This window comes from Gymnoscopelus microlampas (assembly GCF_963454915.1).
Source record: "Gymnoscopelus microlampas genome assembly, chromosome: 9".
Classification (NCBI taxonomy): Eukaryota; Metazoa; Chordata; class Actinopteri; order Myctophiformes; family Myctophidae; genus Gymnoscopelus; species Gymnoscopelus microlampas.
The window spans coordinates 35622158-35636784 of record NC_139946.1 but is presented as its reverse complement, the minus strand read 5'-3'; the positions used below and the strand labels follow the sequence as shown (position 1 = coordinate 35636784).

The window sequence follows — 14627 nt, the reverse complement described above, 5'->3', positions numbered from 1 at the left end:
CATTACGTCAGGTAATCACAATAAGGCTTACATTAAACCGGCCCGGTCCACAGCTATTAGATGTTTAAATGGCTTTCTCTGGGGCTGGCAGGGAGCCTTTTATTTTTGCAACAGTCTGCAGATTGCTCTCCTACACGGCACAGGAACAGGGCAACACATCAGCTGACAAAGACATCATTCTAAAAGGCTTCACACAAGGCCTGAGGAAAGTGCACAGCACCGCACCGTGGAATGAAGTTTGACCTCTGTGTTTCTTGTGGTTCTGCAGGCCTATTTTATTGTAATGCAGCATGGGTTTCTCCTCATTCTATGTTGTCATACATAATTTTGCAAGAAATGGGTGAAATATGATGCACCACCATCTGGCTAGGACTGTAAATCTTTTGATCTGCCTGTTCCAGAATAAATAATTGAATAATTGAATTCATAGAGTGATTGTGTCGTAATTTAATGCTCTCAATCAGTAGGAATATATTATTGATAGAATCTCTGATTTCTTCTATTGTAAGTCAATGAAAGCAACAAGGATAGAAGTGGTAAGATACTGGTGATGAGGAAGTAAAAAGTTACACTTTAGGCTTAATTGAGTGGTGTTGTTTGAGAGAGGCCACCACTGGAGGCAGAATGTGAACATGGGACATGCTTGTCTCCAAAGCAGGACCATGTAACACTGAACAGGTACACGCCTATAGGATCCATGAGGGGCTCAAGACACCGCACGGTAACCTTGACACATACAAAGAGCCCTGTGCTTCTTCATGTTACTTTGATGATCACCGACATGTCCACTTAAAAACACAACTAAAATGCAACACTTTCAAAGAGTATTCCCAATATGTTGTAAGATCCCTGTTGGAAGCACATGCCACACTTCACTGTTCTTGTGCTTTGAACTCTGAACTACAAGCGTGTGACCATGAATGATGCTAACCTACAGTCTTTTAAAGGGGAGCGATGTACATTCTGGGAAATGAATGGGGTTTGACAAGGTTTTTGACAGGGCACGTGGGGATAGCAAAGTGCCGGATAATCAGGAAAAGCAAAACTGTAGAAGTAGAAGTTGTAGAACATCACCATTAATCAGCGCCACCTTTTCCCTCACCGTTTCCTGCATGGGCCTGCAGTTGAAGTGTACGGGATGATCTGTGAGGCCATAAAAGTGTTTGGAGGCTGTAGGAGATGAATAGGAGCGTTTCTGACCACACACTGAACAGAGCAGAACGGAGAACTGGACGGCATCCACAGACCACTCCATCCCTTTCTTCCGCCTGGCTCTCAGTCAACGCACGCTGAGGAGACACTAGACTTCTGAGGCCCATTGTCTGCCCGGGTGTATTTTTGGTGTGGAAATTTTTGGCTCTTATTTTAGGATTTCATGGAAGAGAGAGGAGAGAGTAATGTTACTGAAGATGTAGTCTCTGCCAGTAATACTCAGCACATATGAATCTTTTCAGTTAGAACTATGTGCAGCCAATGGGGTTGAGAGGCATTGGGCTTCGCAGTAACAACAACAGCTTGTCTTTTAGCTCTGTTTACAAATACTTTTCTGATATTAAATAAATGCTGCTGTGCTTTGACTGTATTTCACAATGTGGGAAATGAACAGAACAATGCTTCAATTTCAAACTCTTGGGAAACAACCACTTTGCAAAGTTAAACAAGATAATCTCTGTTTATTGTGGATGCTTGACAATAACCGTTTCTAACATAATTATTATCCCTCAAACATTATTTTTTCTGTGTGGAAAGCATCAAATAAGCCGTATTCAAGTGACCTGAGCCAATGGAACAGAAAAACTACAACATTGCCCCCTCACATCCAGGACGCCCTGTCCCTATGCAACACAGCATGAACACATGTCGCGATGCGACGTGTTGTGAGCTTGTAGATCGGCTATTTTAGCAGTTTTTTAAAATAGGGCTTAGTTTGATAATTAATCATGTTTTTTGTTTTGTTTTCTAAGTTCTCTTTTGGGTCACGAGATGAAAAGGTTTGGGAAACACTGGTCTAGAGCTTGAGTTAAGCACCTTTCCTAGCCCTAGAAATTCTCATAGACTCATTGCCTAGAATGCCTACCAATGATGTTATGTAAAAACATTGTAACAGCAACGGTTTATCGTTTTTACCCCCCCCCCCCCCCCCCCCCTAGATTTGGATGAAATAACACAGTCATTTTTTATGGACCAGATGCATAAAATGGCTGCATATTAGGAGCATGCCAGTACTCATACTATAATGAAAAGTGTCAAGTTATTACATCACACTTGCCAGTTAACAATTTAAAATAAATAGTACATAACAATTAGACTGGAATCTCTGAATACATGGAGGTCAATGCTCTGGACTGCTAACTAATAAAACAGTTACTTTGCAGTTCCTGCTGTACAACTGAAGACATAGGCACAGTGTGACACATTGCTTGTTCAAGTTCGGTTTCAAACCCTTCTCGCACAGTTTTGACAAAAATAGAAAAGGCCTACTTGTAAGACACACACTGTTACTGTTTACAATAACAGTGTTACAGTGAGGTCTGGTACTTCTGCCTTCGTTTGCCAGTTGATCACTAATACTAGCCTGACACTCAGCCAGAATTTCCATTTGCAACATAGACATTTTCTTCATGGGTGTGACTGCTAGCGATTCAGGGTCTGGAAGCAGACAACACTAATTCAGTGTAGCTGTAGGCATCCATGGATAAACAGAATGTTTTGATAGGCTACATGAAACATTTTGGCTGTGTTTTGGGGGAGATACGATGCTTCTCGAAACATGAAGGCTAGGGTGCAAATATATATACTATACATATATAGCAGTAGCAGATCTACAAGCTCACAATGCGTGGACCGGCTATTTTCTGTATTTTACAATAAAGTATACTTATTCAAGATTATTCAACTAATCAAAAATATCATCGATAGTTACGGCCCTAACCCTTAGGGCCTTAAAGACAGTTTTAGGCCTACATAGTGGTAACCAATCACCTGATTACCACCATATTGAACAGTTGGAGTACGAGTACCAATGCAACTCACAAGTTTGAAGGGCATGCGGATGGGCAGGGGAATGAAGTCAGTGCAGTGAGATCACTGCTCTCTGTCAGACATTTAATGATGCCTCAACTGAGGCGGAAACTATCTTGTTTTATCTGCTGATTGATGATTGTACAAAGTGCTAACACATTCCCAAGAAATAAGAAAGGATAAATGGCGGGAAGGATACTGTGATTAAAGTCATCTGAGGACCTGAGAATAGTGTGTGTGTGTGTGTGTGTGTGTGTGTGTGTGTGTGTGTGTGTGTGTGTGTGTGTGTGTGTGTGTGTGTGTGTGTGTGTGTGTGTGTGTGTGTGTGTGTGTGTGTGTGTGTGTGTGTGTGTGTGTGTGTGTGTGTGTGTGTGTGTGTGTGTGTGTGAGAGAGAGAGAGAGAGAGAGAGAGAGAGAGAGAGAGAGAGAGAGAGAGAGTGATAACAAGTGAGTGGGGCAGCCAGATTTGAAAGTCCATCACCACCCGCATCTCTTCATCTCTTTTACTAACTGGGACGTGATCAGAGGTTACGTCAACTCTGAAACAAGGAGCTGCCATCTGCTATGTGTATCATACACTAGGAAGCTTGAAGGATCGGCTCTTCAAAAGAGGCCTCATTAAGGTTAGATGGGTTTTTCTGTGCATGGCTGCAATTCAAATCTACTTTGGGGAAACACAATGATGATTGAGCCCCCTTCTCATCCAGAGCCTGTATTGCAAAGAAAACAGTGAAAACTGCAGCTTATTGTGCCGCTTAATTTACAAATAGGCATTTCACTGAGCTGACATATGATGTCCATCACCTCACACGTAGTCTTGCACGGTTTGATTTGCAATTTAATTTGTTTCACTTGCTCAGTCTGTTTTTTGTGATATCATTAGTGAGCACAAGCCCTTTGTTGTAATATGATGATGTGAGATCACACACACATGCACATGCACAAACACACGCACGCACCCTCCCACGCACGCACGGATGCACACACACACACACACACACACACACACACACACACACACACACACACACACACACACACACACACACACACACACACACACACACACACACACACACACACACACACACACACACACACTCTTCCTGTGGTCTAAGAGAAGCTCAGGCAGTCTGTTTATTCCAGAGTGTGTAGATAGAGTCAGTCTCCAAATGCTTTGCTCATCGATCTCTGACTGTCTGCCAGACTAGTAGAGAGGAAAGTCCCTGGAATTTCCTCATTCAAACACATGAATCTCTCAATCTAATTTTAAATGACTTTTAAATTAGGCATTCTTAAGCAGAATATTTACAATGTGTACAGTAATAGAATAATCTTGCATTTCTAGATTTCCAAACAACTACTAATGATGAATAATAATAATAAAAACTGTGTTAAAACTGAGCCAAAAACACGTTACTGTACCCAAATGCTTTTGTCCATCAGCCAAGAGTTCATAATGAAAATGACATTCAGATGGATCCAAACAAGCGAAGGCAAGGAAGGTTTTCTTAAAGGCCTGAGTTTGGTTAACTTTTCTTTCAGTAAATTGAGGAAGTGTACACACTGGAAGTTTTAAATATTACAAACATTTGGTACTTGTTGTTATACCCAACATATGTGCATGTCCTCGCTTGCACTTGTTTTCGTCCCACTGACAGCACAGGCTCTTTTTTGTGTGAATTAACACATTATGTTTTAGTTTAGTCTTTTCTGAGTTCTGTTATAGTCCTCTGTCAAGTTGTGTATGTATATTTTGTAATTTTCTTCTTGCTGTATATTACCATGTCTTGATAAAAATTCAATAAAATGCTGACCGCAAAAAAAGAAAAAAGAATTGCAGTTTCTGTGTCCATTTTAAACTAGCTGAAATGTTGGAAACCCTGGTTTGGAGTTGTAAACTCAGGCGGTGCCATTGCCACCTTGTAACAATCATAACTCTGACCTTCAGTTCCACAACTTCGCACACTCACTTGCAGAGGTCTAAGGTAACTAAGTACATGTACTCTATTACTGTACTTAAGTACAATGCTGAGGTATGTTTTACTTTCTTCAGTATTTGTAATTTTCAATACTTTTAATTCTACCCCACTAAATTTCAGAGGAAAACATTGTACTTTTATACAATTATATGAAAACTTTAGTTACTTTGTACATTTTGATTATTATCACAAAACACACTAACCACTTCAGCCGTATATATATTTCGACAATTGAAAATAGCAGATCTACCAGCTCACAATGTGTCGCGATGTTATGCATTGTGAGATTGTAGATCAGCTATTTTCAAAATATTTTTTATATATTTTGAACTTGTGAAATGGGACATTGTGCACAATGAGTATACTTTTACTTTTGGTACTTTAAGTATATTTTGATGCTGATACTTTTGTACTTTTTTACTCAAGTACTTTTTGAATACCGGACTTCTACTTGTAACAGAGTATATATCTGCATTGCAGTATTGATACTTTTACAATAAGTAAACCATGTGAGTACTTCTCCCATCACTGCCCACTTGTTATCTCCAGACTCTGGTCTCCACACCTCTCCAGGGAAGCACCTCACCATGATATAGGCCCATAGGGTGGGTGGGGTGGGGTCAGGGATGGAAGGTTTTGATCAGGGGCTTCAGAAGCCAGCTGGGGGCCTGTGGGCATCTGTCTGGGGATTGACGAGGCACAGGGAAATAAGAGGTGAAGCCATGATTATTGTGAGTCATGAGCCTTCCCAGTACCATCACTTCAAACAAACGGACAAGCACTCCAACACACGGTGAAATCCTCAGTGTTGATTTAAGTCTTTAGTGTACAAATGTAACCAAATAGACCCACTCTCAGAGCAGTGTTGATTTTGACAGCAGATTGTGATTTAGTTTTAGTCATAGTCTTTTGAATAAAATTCTGTTTTGTTTTAGTCATATTTTAGTCACCTGAAATGTTTTACTTTTAGTCTAGTTTTAGTTGACTAAATATCGTAAGATTTTAATCGACTGAATCTACAGTGGTGATAGCATCGAAATGATTTTCACTTAGCTGCATGTCGAATATAGCCGACCTACAAGCTCACACACTTGTTGTGAGCTTGAAAATCAACTATTTTCGGTTTGTGACACCCTCACGCACCCATGATGACTTGTCTTCGTTCTACTGGTTCTCTTCTCCACTAGTAAACATTTTTGTCTAGTTTTAATGTTTTGACGAAATTGTCAGTATATTTAGTCATAGATTTTGTCATCATAGCTAAGTTTTTATTTTGTTTCGTCTCTCTCTGTTGGCCTTCATAGTGCTGTGTGCTGACACGCATACCATACAGAGACAAACTATGTGTCAAAAGCCAGAACAGTGTGCAGTAAAATGAAACAAGGTGTGGAGATATGGAGTGGAAGATGCAAGGGGTGTGTGTGTGTGTGTGTGTGTGTGTGTGTGTGTGTGTGTGTGTGTGTGTGTGTGTGTGTGTGTGTGTGTGTGTGTGTGTGTGTGTGTGTGTGTGTGTGTGTGTGTGTGTGTGTGTGTGTGTGTGTGTGTGTGTGTGTGTGTGTGTGTGTGTTGGGTGGGTGGGGTGGGGGTATATGAATGCACATTGTGTCTTGGGTAAAGCTGAATATAAAACGTTCTCAAGTATAATATATCCTCTCATGTAGAAGCCTGTGTGATTGTTATATGAACCGATACTCTCTCTTTCCCCACCTCATATCTCATTTGAAGGAAAAACTGAGTCTCCTCACTTTCCGCTAGGCCTATAGAGTGTTGACTACTAGGCCTTTTTCAAACAGTCCACTCTATATTCACAAATTGTAAATACGATTAAGATCATTTAAAGGTTATTGTAAATTATAATAAGCTTTTAATTATCTTTATTTATTACATAGCCTATTACATGTAGTGTTGCATTACATATTACATTACATATAATTGGAATTGGGCTGTAGTTTATTCAGAACCAAAATGAACCCAAATTGTGCTGTCCAGGACACAGGCTTATTTTTCTAAGCTTGGGTCATATAGGCTACTGCTACATGTCCCAGTGGTAGCAGCATGATGAAAGGGTACAGTATGTCTATAGTAGTGGCAGGCCTGGCCTACATAACACCCTGCAACCCTTGCAACCTGTGGAGTCACTAGATTAGAACAACCATTTTTGCTCCACCTCTGGTCTTTGCTTTGACAAACCATGGGCTGGGGCTGTATACATTTAAGAGCTGGCTTCAGTTCACATTTTAACAGTGGTGTAAAGTAACTAAGTACAAGTACTGTACTCGAGTACAATTTGGATGTATTTATACTTTAGTGGAGTATTTCCAATTTTAAATACTTTTACTTCTACTCCACTTCATTTCTGAGGAAAATATTGCACTTTTACTCCGTTACAATTGCTTTAAAACTTTAGCTACTAGTTACTTTTTAGATTTAGATTTGTATTACTAAACATACATTAACCACTTAAGTCCTTTATATATTTTGGCTATTTGAAAATAGCCGATCTACAAGCTCACAAGGTGTTGTGATCTTGTAGATCTGCTATTTTCAAAAGATTTGTATACATTTTGAAAACTTGAAATGGGACATTCTGCACAATGAGTACTTTCTACTTTTGGTACTTTAAGTACATTTTGATACCAATACGTTTACTCAAGTATATTTTATAATCTTGTAACAGAGTAGCCTATTTCTACATTGCAGTATTGATACTTTTACTTAAGTAAAAAATGTGAGTACTTTTTCCTCCACTGTGAGAAACCATGGGCTGGGCCTGTATACATTTAAGAGCTGGCTTCAGTTCACCTTTTGATTAATTGAGGAAGTGTATTTTCCCTCCCAAATCAAATGAAAACGTCGGGCATATGAGGAGGTCGACACAACCAACCGAATGAGAAATAATTGAGAATGAATGTTCCTATCTATATAATAACAAGCAAATGAATTGCAGTTGTTATTTACATTTCTGAGGTGATTTTCCACGGTAAGCTGAGACGCCAGCCGTGACAGTTCCTATAAGCAACACGGGGTGGCGACACATGGCGTCCTAATCAGAGCCAGGTGCCTCCTCACGGCGGAGAGTCGCTCACAGCCGGGGTTGCCATGTCTGCTTATCATAAGCTACTTTGGGCTTGTTTTTCTGTAAAGATATTTGTAGATATTGGTTAGTTGCGGGTTGCGGTTTTTTTGGGCTTGTTTCTAAAGTGTAGTTGTTTATTCGGGGTTGTTTCTAAAGTGTAGTTCTTTATTCGGGCTTGTTTCTAAAGTGTAGTTGTTTATTTTGGCTTGTTTCTAAAGTGTAGTTGCTTATTTTGGGCTTGTTTCTAAAGTAGGCTACGGTGAACAGACGTCCCAGTTTGACAGGAGGATTGTACCCGGTTTCAAGCTGGGTGTCCCGACTCCGAGTCCCAACAACAAATATCTCTAAAACACTAATATGTCCCGGTTTTCAACATTTACTACAAAATTGTTCAGTTTTTTGGCAGAATTAAAATAATAATAGTTTTCAGTGGTTGCATAAACGTTTATCGTGTTCTGAATCTGTTCATGTAAACATGCTCACCTAACCAATCAGAAAACATTAACAAATACATTGCGTGTCTGAACGCTGAGTTTGTCAATTAGTCGTTGCAACGACTGATGTTGCCTGTATTGGAATTTAAAGTGTAGTTGCTTATTTGGGCTGGCTTCATGTTGTTTAAACCAGTGGTTCTCAAATAGTTTCATGTCAAGGACCCCCAAATTAATATATATTTGTAGACCCAACCTTCTGAAAATGTTTTGTGCCAGAGAGACCACCATACAAGATTTTGTGGATGTGAAAATATTCATACATTTTCACTTTTCCCCAAGATTTTTATTGAGTTTTTAGATCGTCTATTTTCAAATAGCCAATGTACATATGGTTAAAACGCTCATGTAGCCTAGTCGCTTCTTTTGGGCTTGTTTTCATAGACCCGGTTGCTTATTTCACTCACTAACCTGGCAACACCGCTCACAGCGGCACACAGAATTTTGGAAGCGTGGTGGAGGAGCTCACAGAGCCTCACAGAGGGGGAGAGAAGGGGGAAAGTAAAGTATCCGTGGATTCAGTCAGTGAGAGAGAGGGAAACAAGCAGAGAGACGGAGAGTGGAGTGAAAGGACTCCTGGCTTGTTGCTTCTGTTCTGCATGTTTATCGTGACTTTCTTGCCATTTCATTTGAAGTGGCAGAACAGAGAAGAAAGAAGAGGTCATCTCAGATCCTGCACTTGATTTTTATTTTTGGTCACGGAATTGCATTTGTTTGCAGACGTGCTTAACGGTGGTAGTTGGATGTAAAGAAAAGAGGGACTCGCGTTAAAAGCACAGAGCAGGAGGAATGTATCCAACTTGGGCAACAATGTATCCAAGTTGTCTTCAGAGATGTGAGGGCAGCGTCCTCTGGACCCTGGTGCTGCTCCACGTTGTGCTGCTGGACATCTGCGCAACTGGTAAGAATTCACAATTTTGATATTCTTTTACGTTTCTTCTGTTGTGGTTCTGTTTCTGTATTTGTTTATTTATTGGTGTGCCCCTCCTCTGGCGTTTCACACACATCAATCCCATACATGTAACGTCTGATTAATACCCCAAAAGTCCACACTTATTATGACTTCTGTTGCTTTCACAATAAAGTGGTCTATATATTGTTTCCCAAACAGTGGGTTGGGACCCATATGTGGGTCGCGGACACATTTTTAATGGGTCGCGAGTAAATACCCCTTTATTTTTTGGTAACTACATTTTGATTCAATTATAATCATTACAAAAATATTTCCCCCAAAAATGTAAATTAATTAAAAACAAATTCAATGTTTTTTGAATAAACAAAAAAAAAATCTAAGAAATCCCATAAATTAGAAAACAAATGTTTAAGAAGTAGTGGAAATAGCCGATCTGAGCTTGTATATCTGCTATTTTCACTTGCTTGGGTCCTGGGCAGACGTCACATTTCTCTTTTGGGTCTCGAGCTAAAACGTTTGGGAATACTGGTCTATATTCCAACATTCCCCCTCCTCCCCTCCACCACCGACACATGCAAATGATCTGTATTTCTAAGCTCTCTTGCCATTGTCCTCCTGAAGCCTCCTCACTGTGAGGGTTTAGAGAATCCATTCACACAGACTTGACTCCATTCAGAGACAATAGAGGCCTTAACTAGTAGAGGCAGATAACTAGCCCTCCTGGGCTGGATGGCAATTGTGTTGACCCACTTAACAATTCAACTCAATGTAAAGATGACCAATGCATGCATAAGGCTTAACGCACGCTTAATGCTTAAGTCAAGAGACACACTGTTGGGGTTGTGCACATTTAGTTTAAAGCAACCATCACCGAGTTAAACTGATTAATTCCTTTCCTCACTTCTGTTATAAGCTGATGACGCATGGATAATTATTTTTAAAGTCAGCAAATCGCCGTTTAACAGTAATGCAATGGGTTATAAAAACGTATAAGCACAACACTACTATGGTAAATATGTTTGCGTGCGCATTGTCATCAAGAGTTGTTGATATTGCAACTTTTTATTTTATATTTTGTCTACATGATGTTCTGTCATGTTGTGATGTCACAGCTTTCTCACCCTTTCACTTGGGCGGTAGGACAAACCAAGGAGGACACACGTCACCCATTAGTGTATTTGTTGATTTCAGTGTTTAAATTGTCCACCAAGCCCTGACTGTAGGCTTATCTTCTTTTTTATTTTTTATGTCTTGATTTGTGAAATAAATCCTTGCTCCCTTTCCAAGGGGGGGCAAGGATTCCCTCCATTCCAAGATGGATAGTGATGGATTATCTTCCGGAGGATTTGTCAGGGTCTGTTTGGATTATCATGGTCCTCCCTAAATGCTTTGGCTGTTATTTACAGTGAAGGTGTATACTGTACAGACTGAATCTTGTACAAGCTGAGCCTTTCTGGCATGGCCCCACTTTCTTCATCTCTCTCTTTCTCTCTCTCTCTCTCTCCTGTCTCACTTTCACTCTCACTCCCTCTCTGAGGCAAGAAGAATGTTAATCCATGATACTTGACTGGATGAGTTATAAGTTCTTCAAACATGGGGTTTTATGATGGAACATCAAGGGGGAGATGCCAACTCCTTGTAACTATTTCATGTGGAGTATGATGTGTGGAAACGACAGTGTGCATCCTCCCTCATATTGAAATTGTCTTTGTTTAAAGGGATTTACTGGGTGTGTGTCACTGAAAATCTTAGAACATTTACTCTGTGTAGCCTAAACTTCGTCCATCTTCTTATGCTTGAAACCAAAGTCCCGTCTTCTTGTGTCTCTACACAATCTGGAGCTGATCAAATTGTGTCATTAAAATAATCTGAGGCGTTGTGACAAACATTTCACTGTATACTTGTATGAGCATGTGACAAGTAAAACCTCTTGAATCTTGTGACTACTGTACTGTCCACACAGTTTATTAACTAGTGAATGGAGCAGCATATGCCCTGATATGATGATATATGATCTCTTTTCCTTGTAGCTGATATGGGAGCAGACATTTATTTTCAAGAACTGCCTGGCAAGTGTGTAGTTCCCCACTGATCAATCAATCAATAAAGACAGAAAAGCTAGATTTGCATTGGTGCGTATGGGGCCAATGATTAGGAATGTACAGTAAAGTACAATAGACCCACCAACACCACTCCCAAGTCTGGAAAACAGTTCTGGCAGCGACACAGGCCTCTTAAGAAACATATGAATAGAAAGGCATTTCCCTGGTGTCATCCTTTTCTTTCTACTGTAATTGGACACATTGTTATCCTGTTTTTTGTTGAAAATTGTTTGATGTTTTCTTTTTCGTCAACTCTGGGACAAGTACAAAACTACTGATGGTGTTAACGAATATACTTAGTTGTCACAGATAATTTGTTTCTAAAATTGTCTTTTTTTTATATGGGGTTTCACTAGGACACCAGCCATGTGATTCTGTTTTTGAGAGAATTTTTCCTTTTAATAACAGTCAGGCAGGCCATAAATCATGCTGTGTGGAGCTGCCTCTGTGCAGATTTCATCAAGACACACTGTTGACACTAAAGGCACTTTACCTCTGGAGGGGGGGGGGGGAACTCAGCTCTCTAGGCTGGGTCTGTAAGAGCTTGTCCTTCTTTGTGCTTTAAAACTGTCTTTCTAACACAGTCAGATATTGAGTGCTCCTGACGTGGAGGTCGAGAAAGTCTGTCATGTCTCCTAGTCTTGGTATCATAAATTTGGTTAAAAATAGATTTAGGGTGAGAAAAATATAAATCTGCTACTTCTTCTCCTCATTAAATGTGGGCCACAGGCCATGGTAGTTTATCATCATTCTGTGAAAGGCAATGGGAACTGTTCAGGTCTGGCTTGTGTGGTACAACTCTATTAAACACACGGATCTGCTCTGTTTCAAACTGAACTCCCAACTCTGTGCAGTGCGTGCTTTGCTAACTCAAGGCATCAAAGTGGTGTGCATCCCTAAACGTTTTTTGGCAGACGCTGAAGAATGTGGCAGGAACTGAATGTGTGAAACAGATGGATGTTTTTATTTTGTATAATCTTTTTTTGGGGTGAGTGTGTGGGATTTTAGCTGCATTTTATGACAGGTTGATTCAATTTTGAAGTTGAACGTGTGAAAATTGCAAGAAAGCCATGATCCTCATTTAATCAACACATAAAGCCATAAATCATGGTTTTCTGAACTCTGTTTTATGTCACTGATTTAAAACATTGGTGTAAACCATGTCATGCATTGGCAATTACCTACTTCCCATTTGTTATTGAGCACAAGACTTGCCAAGCTTCAGTTTGTTTCATTGTTGCCAGAGGGCAAACTAATTTGAAGATGTTGCGTGCTAATTCTTAATTGATTTATAGCCAGTGGGTTATGTTTAAATATATCACCTCGGATGATAAACAGGCAATTCCTTGTTTCTCCTCCCAGTTTAATAATATAATACAAGTTAATATCTAACAGAATTTTCCAAAAGCATAACAGCCTCATCTAGTTGAGAAGGCAAGGTGTGGAGAGTATTCGCAACTCAAGATTGATGTTTGATGCTTGTAAATGGCCCAGTTGTTTTCCATTGACTTGAGGGCTGGAATGTACTGATAATAATATGGCCAGTGTTGAGAGAATCATTTTCAAACGTTACCCAACAGTTTAGTGTTTTGTTCTTTGTGGATGTACAGTATTGTGTCAGTGTGATATAGGTTTTCTTTTATAGGTGGCAAAAGGTTGAAAGTTGCGCTCTTTGCAGGAGACTGTTGTCTTTATTCTGCTTGCCCAGTGCCTATATGGAGATTGGAGAATGCTTGTTTTGGTGGTCAGGGTTCCCTGGAGAGGCAGTGATTCATTGAAGGCTAAATATACTTCAGTCAGATCCTCGTTTAAGATGTTTGATAAAGTCTCTACCGCTACAAACTGAAGCCAAGCATGGAAACCCTTTTCCTGCAATTTACTGTCTGAACAAGAGGTCAAACCATGGCAGAGGAAAATCTCTATGAGATTGAGAAATTATTTTCTCAGTAATACTAAGAAACAATTTTGTAACGGTGTGACAATGATGACAGTGTGACACTTTAACGACTCTAATAGAGTAAGCCACATGATATGTATCACAGGCCTTTCATGGTGTAAAATACTGTAGGAAATGGCTGTGTAAAAATATTCCTAATTTAATTTCATTGTGACCACTTTTCATTGCAGTTTCATCCAATTACCACATTTGTCGGTCCTCCCATACCAACGTTCTCCCTGGCTTGATGCAAGGAGAGACCATGCTACATTTCATTTAACAGTGGGCGGGATGAAGCATTGCCTTTTAAATTCCCCTGTATGTGTCATTGTAAATCTTTTTGAAACCCTGTTTGCATTGCATTAAGAGCTTCAGACACCCCCATTGCAGGCAGACGGGCAGATCTCTCTCCATCCACAATTGGCTCTTTGTGCATGTCGAGCTCCTGCCCAGCTAATAAATACCACAACCTTTATGGGCTTCTCAGCCAAAAAGATTAATATTTATATATATTTTTTTAAAGTGTGTGCAACTTATCAGTCAATGGAGAGGGATTTTTTTCCCCCACCGAGATGCGTCAAGAGTCAGATTTCAGTCTAAAAGAAGTAGTCTTTTATGCATTCATAATTTTTCCTAGTTCCTACCGCATGTTCATACTTCTCGGAACATTTTCCCAATGAAGTACTAAACTATCATCACATAGCCAGAGCTGGAGACTGAGGGTAGCGGCGGTGAAATCATTTACTAGGGACTTCTCAAATGATTAATGATGCATGGGGCATCTACATCCTTTGGCTGGGCATTCCCTGTTCTGCTGTATTTCTGATACAAAACTTGTGAATGTCAATTGAAGGAAAAACTGAAGGGCCAAAATATAAAATGGATTCCCCAGCGCACTGCATGCCTTACACAAAGGTGTGACATTTTCACAGTTTTAACTTAGCAGAGGAATGCACTTGTTCGCATGTTTTTGTTACTTTGTTTAATAGTTATTTTTCTTGACCACAAATGTTGAGAATATTTTAGATTGCATGTTGTTTAGACAGATGATGCTAGGTTTGATGTTTACCTGGTATCCTAGTTTATCTTGAGGCATTACATTGTTC

General features: G+C 39.9%; 1 protein-coding gene across 1 annotated transcript in view; it reads left to right on the top strand.

Annotated features, from left to right (window-relative positions):
• Nucleotides 1-9026: 9026 nt before the first annotated feature.
• The window catches only part of ror1 (receptor tyrosine kinase-like orphan receptor 1), a 143702-nt gene continuing 138101 nt past the window's right edge, over nt 9027-14627 (top strand). Inside the window, exon 1 of the mRNA XM_084066834.1 lies at nt 9027-9471. Within this exon, the coding sequence (XP_083922960.1) occupies nt 9360-9471 (112 nt within the window). The 5' untranslated portion in view covers nt 9027-9359. The remainder of the gene's footprint in view (nt 9472-14627) is intronic.